Source organism: Nerophis lumbriciformis, linkage group LG09 (assembly GCF_033978685.3).
Source record: "Nerophis lumbriciformis linkage group LG09, RoL_Nlum_v2.1, whole genome shotgun sequence".
Classification (NCBI taxonomy): domain Eukaryota; kingdom Metazoa; phylum Chordata; class Actinopteri; order Syngnathiformes; family Syngnathidae; genus Nerophis; species Nerophis lumbriciformis.
The window spans coordinates 44,442,018-44,450,826 of record NC_084556.2 but is presented as its reverse complement, the minus strand read 5'-3'; the positions used below and the strand labels follow the sequence as shown (position 1 = coordinate 44,450,826).

General features: G+C 35.2%; 1 protein-coding gene across 1 annotated transcript in view; it reads right to left on the bottom strand.

The window, feature by feature from the left end:
- Positions 1-2,261: 2,261 nt before the first annotated feature.
- Positions 2,262-8,809, bottom strand: part of LOC133607275 (uncharacterized) — a 116,555-nt gene continuing 110,007 nt past the window's right edge. The window contains exons 5-7 of the mRNA XM_061961761.1: positions 2,972-3,085; positions 2,429-2,667; positions 2,262-2,309 (exon numbers count right to left, since the gene is read on the bottom strand). Coding sequence (XP_061817745.1) covers positions 2,262-2,309; positions 2,429-2,667; positions 2,972-3,085 — 401 coding nt within the window. The remainder of the gene's footprint in view (positions 2,310-2,428; positions 2,668-2,971; positions 3,086-8,809) is intronic.

The window sequence follows — 8,809 nt, the reverse complement described above, 5'->3', positions numbered from 1 at the left end:
ACATAAGATATATTAGCTCCGTAAGATCTATAAAAATAAATAAGATATATAAAATAAATAAGCTAATTACAATATATGATACATCAAATATGTAAGATAAATATATATTAGATCTATAAGATATAGAAAATACATATATGGCATGTATTAGATTTTTTAAGATATATAAGGTACATAAAATATACAAGATATGTAAAATATTTAAGATGTATTAGTTATCATTTCTTAGCTTAAATCATACGGACGTGCTGTAATGAAACAACTGCAAATGTGATGCATTACATTGTATTGTTTGCATGTTCCAAATAAACTGAAACTGAAACGGAATTTCAACAACAAAATCAACAAGATGTTGATTCTTTATTAACTTGTTTTAATAGGAAGTCCAGGGAAAAAGACATCATTGATCAATAATTAATGTGGCATATAAATATTTATACAACATAAAGATGAATGAGCAAACTTTAATGACGGGGAAAAAACTTCACAATTCATTTTAATAACACACTTTTTGCTTGGAAAGAAATAAAAAAAAACGTACAAAATGTCACTTATCATAATGATAATAATAATAAAATTCAGCAAACAAAAACACGAAGCAAGAGGAGAGAGTGGAGGGGAAAAGTCAAAAGTCAAGTGAGCAGCTGTCAAAATATGTGTTGTAATGACACACACACACACACACACACTTGTATTTGTTACCTTTTTGAGACCTTCAAAAAATGCCTACCTCTTTAGGACCACCCTTTCTAGATAAATAACTATTTGTATATACAACATTAATAATGTATACATACTATGCAAATATAAAATAAGTAAGCTTTTAGTTATTTTTTCTTAGATTTTTTTGTGTGTAATTGGTTATTAATCTTCATTATTTACTTCAAGTTATTACAGTGTGTCTCTATATACATATTTATTTTATTAATTAATTTTGGCCAAAGGGGGCTTATTTCAATTTCTTACACACACGTGTTATTACATATGTTGGCCAGTGGGGGAACACTTCAACTTTTTACACACACTGGTTATTTCTAGAGATGTCCGATAATATCGGCAGGCCGATAAATGCGTTAAAATGTAATATCGGAAATTATCGGTATTGTTTTTTTATTATCGGTATCGTTTTTTTTATTTTTATTAAATCAACATAAAGAACACATGATACACTTACAATTTGTGCACCAACCCAAAAAACCTTCCTCCCCCATGTACACTCATTCACACAAAAGGGTTGTTTCTTTCTGTTATTAGTATTCTGGTTCCTACATTATATATCAATATATATCAATACAGTCTGCAAGGTATACAGTCCGTAAGCACACATGATTGTGCGTGCTGCTGGTCCACTAATAGTACTAACCTTTAACAGTTAATTTGACTAATTTTCATTAATTACTAGTTTCTATGTAACTGTTTTTATATTGTTTTACTTTCTTTTTTATTCAAGAAAATGTTTTTAATTTATTTATCTTATTTTATATATATATATATTTTTTTTAATACCTTATCTTCACCATACCTGGTTGTCCAAATTAGGCATAATAATGTGTTAATTGCACAACCTTATTAATCGGTATTGGTAATTAAAGAGTTGGACGATATCGGAATATCGGCAAAAAGCCATTATCGGACATCCCTAGTTATTTCATATGTTGACCAGAGTGGGAGCACTTTTAAAACCGACACAGTCAATTTGAAAAATCCCTCCTTTTTGGGACTACCCTAATTTTGATAGATTTTCCCACAAGGGGTGCAAATGAGACATTCTCTATTAGATGCAATGTTTTTTCCGTATTGGGACCATGTTTTTGGTACTAACTCATATGGAAGGTACTTTTCCTTGTTGATGTCTCAAGAAGGGTAGAAATACAAGAACACACACACACACAAGAACAAACAGTTCCACATTTGCAAAAACCTGACATGTCAGCAATAATCAAACATTTTGACGGTTGTGATACAAGGAAGTTTGTCCGTCACACCAACAAAAAAACGAGAAGGGTGCAGAAAAGCGACCTTTAAGGACAAAAAGATGAAAGGGCCGAGATGTCAGACAGCCTACAGACTGTTGTTGCCTTGCAGAGAACAGCCAACACCAGTCTGATAAGCTATGTGACAACACAGCGTGGACGCCAGCACACACGACAAACACAACACGAGTGTTATTATTGAGTCGCTCCGGCACACGCGTGGTGTTTTTGAATCTCGCTCTGCTGGCGCCGCCATTGAAGGCAAGTGCAACGAGTTCACTCGTGGGTTCATGTGAGGTAACGCCACAGACGAGCCTGGTTTCTCCCTCCTCTCCTCTGCAGCACGAATGCAACGTTTGACCGTCAATAAAACCCACGTAACAAAAAAAAAAAACGACCCGCACACCCACGCAGCATCTTCCACGCGATTGTAGCGTGTCGGGACGCTGACTCACGCTCTTCACTTCGGCCAGACAAAAGAAAGTCACGCCATCGTTGATCCTTCCGTGAATCATCTCGCGGTAAAACACGTCCACGCCGACGAACAAAAGTCCGGCATTCGGACGCCGTGTCCCGTCAACAATGCAACAAGAAGGGAAGTATTCACCTGACGCTCCTTTGCTCCTGGAGGTCTTGGCGTCACTCGAGCAGCAGTCGACAAACACGGAGAGAGGACATATAACCTGCTGTGGGCCTGGCGAGGAATCCGGCGAGCTCCATGTGCAGGACAGATAGCGATCAGCCGTAATAAAACACGTCACAACCCCCCACGCCCCCTCTACCCCCTTTCAACGCCCGCCCTCCCTCCTAACGCCCCCGCTGACCTCAGCCCTGCCAGTTAGATTTCTCTCCGGTTACCAAACTTAACTTCGCCTTTCTCGTCCCACGTAAGGACGTGACAAAAAAAAAAATAATTAGCGACAAAATAACTGTTCTTTTTGTTCGAGACGCCGTGGGTTTTTTTTTTTTTTTTTTTTTTTTTTTTGATGGATTGTCACCAGTTGGGTGGGTTTGGAGTGGGCTGCCCCCGCCCTGGTCCACATCCAGCGCCGAGTTCAGGGGGGGCACCGAGTGCAAGTGCGTCTCGGCAAGAAGCCCACATGGGAGGAACCCTGCGAGCAAGAAGTGCTATGACGGAGCATGACTCAGCACGTTACAGTACGCCCACCATTATTACCACTCGTCTAACATTGATTTCTTTATTATTATTATTAATATTATTATTTTATTTTTTTTAAGCATAATTTAATCGTAACGGTGGAAACAAACAAGCTTAACTCTGACAAAGTTGTTTTAAAAAAAAAAAAAAAAAAAGAAGGTAAAACCGAGAAGAAGCGAAAGAAAGAGGCTAAAGCGAGGGGCAGCATTCCTTCCTGCGCACGCACGCGTCAATGAATAGAGGCAGTGAGTTTTGGGGGGAGAGGGGGGAGGGAGGGGGGCTCCAAGTCGCCCCTGTACTTACAGTTGGGATCCCCTCTCTGGGCGAGCTTTGGCCCTCTGGGGGCCTCCTGGCGCTTTCCCCCCCGCCCCCCCTTAACGCTGTCTGCAGTGCCGCACCCACCGAGATAGGAGCCTGGAGAAGGAGGAGGGAGGAGGAGAGACGAGGAGACGACAAGAGGGGGGAGAGGAGGGGAGAGGAGAGGAGAGGAGAGGAGGAAACGCGAAGGACGCAAATCACATCACATCTTTGTTACTCACCGACCACAAAGGAGGACTCGTCCTATTGTATCTGGGGGAGCCATCGCTAAACACCAACACACAATATCAAAAATAACACACAATATAGGTAACAGAAAAAGATCATATTTTTGTAAAAAAAAAAAACCCAAAGCTGTGTTCCTAGCAAATGTATTCTCACACTGCTTCCCTATCTCTCTCTCTCGCTCACACACACATACGCGCGCGCACATGCGCACACTCACACGGCTACACAGGCGTGCGTGCGCGCGCAGACGAACCCGTTCAACTCCTCGGTGGCGGCGCCTCCTCCCGTGCCGCTGCAGTGAGAAGAAATGAGTGACTTCTCAGAAGGCTCACATTTATCACAGGCGGTTCCTGTCAGAACTGGTTTCAGCCAATTAATGAGGAAGTGAGTCCACCGAGCTGTGTCATCACTGGCTGGGAGCTGCAGGGGGGGGCGTGGTCAGCGTGGGGGCGCCGCTCCTGTAAGACGGCCCATATTAGGAAAGTCTTGACAAGAATTAACTGACTACAAATTCAACTTTTTGTGATTTTGTATTATTTATTCATTCATCATTTATATTGTTGTACAATGATACAAAAACAATCACTATATATATATATATATATATATATATATATATATATATATAAATTCTCTCTCTCTCTCTCACACACACACACACACACGCAAACACCCGCACACACGTGCGCACACACACACACACACACACACACACACACACACACACACACACACACACACACACACACACACACACACACACACACACACACACACACGGAGAAGGTGACAACATAGTAGTGTCCAAAGTTCATTGTCATCTGTAGCCTGTATTGTTTATCATGATGATGATTATTATTATTTAAAACATGACCAACATTAGCATTTGAATAGAACATACATCCTCAAAGAGGTCGTTTCTTCCATTTGATTGATTGAATTATTACATGTACTAAAATATACATGTACTAATATATACAATACATGTACTGAGACAGAGGTCTCCAAATATTTTCCAACAAGGTTTGCATACTGAAAAAACAAAGCCATTTTGATATTGTTATTACACACATACATGCATACATACATATACTACATATGAATATATGTATATTGTATATATATATACATATATACACATACATATACATATACATACTGTATATATATTCATATATGTATATATATATATATATATACACACACACACACACATACATATATATATATATATATATATATATATATATACATGTCTATATATAAATAACTAAAAATGTTCAGCCTGTGCTAAAGGTGACAAAGCGTATTATTATTATTATTTATTAATATGGAAATGTAATTTTTTTTGTCATTATATTACATATTTTTGCTCTTTTCAACATTTAAATTTTTAAAATTTTTTGTTTGATTTGATTTTGAGAACATGCTGCTGGCCAACAAACAAACATATATACATGTACATTTATACACCGTATATACATACTTCACTTTTCCACACATTACAGTAGCTTTAAGTGATGATGTTTTTACAGAATTAGGAGTTAGAAAAGAAGACAAAGAAGAAAAAAGTAGTAGACAAAGGGTTTTTAGAAATGGCGGGCGACTCATCTCGGACACGATGATCAAGAGTGAGTCAGTACTTCTGAGTCACATCAAGCTCGTATTCATTCAACTAACAACACAAAAAACAGCAGTCTAAACTTCTTCTTCTTGCCTCTAACTCACAAATGTTTCTTCATTTTACCAACAAAAACTTCTGTGACCGAAGCAAAAATATGGATACTTCAAAATACGCTGTGAGTACTAGTATTTCAAAGTTGGTCTTGTTTTGTGTGTAATACCCTGCCAGTATTGTAAACTTATTGTTATTATTGTTATAGTAATTGTCAATTTATTTACACAATGTATTGAACTTTCTGAAAAAAACTCAACTTGAAGTAAGAATACAAGAACACTTTTTCCTATTTGAGATATTTATTTGTAATCAAAATGCAATACGATATAATAACAGAATAATATGTATGTGTATCCACATATTTATGGAATTTAATCTGATAATTTTCACACTGCTTTGTTTTGATTTTTGTAAAAAAAAAAAAAAAGACTGTAAAGAATGTGTTTTTATTTGATTATTCTTTTTGTGTTAAGTGAAGAAATGTGGCGTCATAAACTCCTGGTGCATTACACAACATTTATATTATCTATTTATTTATATTTATATATTCTACTGTCATGAGTTGAGGATAAAATAGTTTAGTTTTAGGAAATATGTAGGTACAGATGAATAAAGCATTTATTTAGATGTTGTATGAAATAGCAAAATTCCACCATTCATTTACATTTTACTCAATTTATGATGTATAAAATGTAATTAATCTTACTTTTTTAATCAAAGGGATCTGTAGCTTGAAGAAGATACAATAAGAATGATAATATAAAAAATGTATAATATGTGCAAGCTATAAGTAATAAATAACCTTAAGTTGCCAAAAGAGGCTAGCAGAAAAAGTATTTTTTCTCACCAAAAGGGGAGAAAAACAAGTTGAGGTCTAAACATACTCTAAACATTTGTATGCACAACATTGTGTGTATTTGTATATGGAATCAAAGTATGTAATTTAAAAAAAGGCTTGAAATAATATCAAATATGTATCAGTTTGAGAAACAGTATAAGCATATGGTGTTTTCAAAATACAACAAAGGAGAAGAACTGTACTTAATATCGTATCAAACACTTCATATTTATTGAACATGATTTGGATCAAGTAAGTTTGGCTTCTTCACTCTCCTTTTTTCTATTTGTTGAACTGTTTGAGTATTAATTGTTTATTTTGAATATGATCCCAATAAACCGTATTGTTTTGTAATAATTGAGCGTGAAGCAGTCAACCCCATCTTTTTAATCACGTATTTGTAAAAAATCCTCTAAATGTTTCATGTAGCAACACCAGATTTAACTCTGACAACTCGATTATTCCAAAAAATAAATGAAATAATTTTCTCTTTTTGAAGCATTTTTTTGCTGTTGATTTTGTTTTTTTTCTACAATCATATTTGACATTTTCCCTCTTAATAAACTGAAGAAAAATTAAGGCATAATTTGTAAAAACAAAACAAAACAAAACAAACAACAACAACACAATATTGTCTGTGTGTTTGAAGTGAATTGAATTGAGTTCAACAATAATGTAAAATGTCAAAAAGTGATCCAAATGTATTCGATGATGCTATTTGTAAATAAACATATTTAATGAATCTAACCCATAGCACTGTGTAATGTATTGCAGGTATATTCTATTTGCTAACGTCTATATTAGATACTATGAGAATTTAAATGCTATTAGTGTTGTACAGTTACAGGTTACACAAACAGAATGCCATGAAAAAAAAGCATAATGATCATAGTGATTGTAAATAATATGTTGGAGCCTTGATCTTTTCATGGGATAATCATTAGCTCTTGTCATACAAAATGTATTTCAGCGAAACTGCAAAAGGACAGTTCTACATAATCAATATATTTCAAGGAAATATAGTCTATGAATACAGGATTTAATTTACTTTACAATTCATAAAAATATTTTTTTATGACGTGTGCTGATTGACCTGATCACTGACGTATAACAACACACCTTCCAGGTAAACATCCACACTTAATGTCAAAGAGTGGACAAACTGAATTGTGTGATTCATCTTAATTCATACATAATTAATGCATTCATTTTTGATAATTCACATTAGCAAAGTTTTACAACCCTAATTTTTTAATTTTTGTGTTACTTGTTATCCAAACTATACTTTAATATAATGTTAAAATGTACGCTTTAGTTATTTTCATTCAGTCCTGTTACCTTAACACATGACATAATATTCCTCCATAAGTCACATGGTCCACAGGTAGTTGCACCATTCACATCCTCTGCAGGGAAGGAACATTAAAAGTAAGTTTATAAATTGTTATGTATATTCCATCATATATACAACACTGTGACGGGGGTTTCAAATCTCAACACAGTCCTGTTACATACATTATTATTATTATTTTTAAATACAAGTTTTTGTTGATCATTGTAATGTTTTTAGTGTCAACATGACATTAGCTACATGCCATAAGGTTATATTTAATCTAAAATCTAACTCCTGTTACTTTCAGTGCTGTTATTAAAATGTGTCATCTTCAGCTTCGGAACCTTGTAAAATAAAGTTGTCTGGGATGAAACAATGAGTATTTTGAGTCGTGGAGTGTGTGTTTTATCACATTTATAGCTTAGTTTATATTACATTTTTTAGAGGGAATAAATATACATAGATGTCATAAGAATGTGCTGTAAATGTATGTTGGTTGAAATAATACAACATTTAAAAAGAAAAGCAAGAAGAAACACAATTAAACAAGTCCTTTTTTCCCCACTCTTCTCGTACTTATCGGCAAAAAGATAAATGTTGTTTAAAAAAAATCAAAATTAGAAGTCAGTTTCAGTAATTTATTTTTTTTGTCTTCCCTCCAAAATGTATATTTTAACACATTTAAATATGAAAAAGACATAAATTAAGTTTATTTGGAGAATTACGACAATCACATGATTAAATTTTTTTTTTTTACCGTAATCATTGATAATAATAATAATAACAGACGACATGTTTATCGCAGGCCATTTTTTAATGAACGATTACTTCCTGCTGCTGTTTGCGGCACCTGCTGTTTGATGCGTCCCAATCCTGCGTTTATTTTGTAAAAACTACATTCCAAACGCCGTGAGTCAGACGTCACTTTGACCTGTGGGCTCCTTCTAAAGGCCGCCACCTCACATTCACTCACACAAACACACAAAAGCATGCTTATGACGGACAAGACAACCCCAGACACTTGATATATAAGAACAAGACATAAAGAATTGTTCGATAATCCAATTATTGAAAGAGGATTTCAATAGGATGAAAATGATGAGTCATGTTAAATAGCGTCATATCTGTGTGTGTTCAAGTGGGGGGTTTTTTCTGATGACCTCATCACCAAAGTATGAGGAACCGTGAGCACACTCCTGGCAGGAGATGTTTATCACGTCCATATCATAGTTTAAACATGAAACATCTCAACTTCTCCTGCCTGAAGATGCTTCACACACAA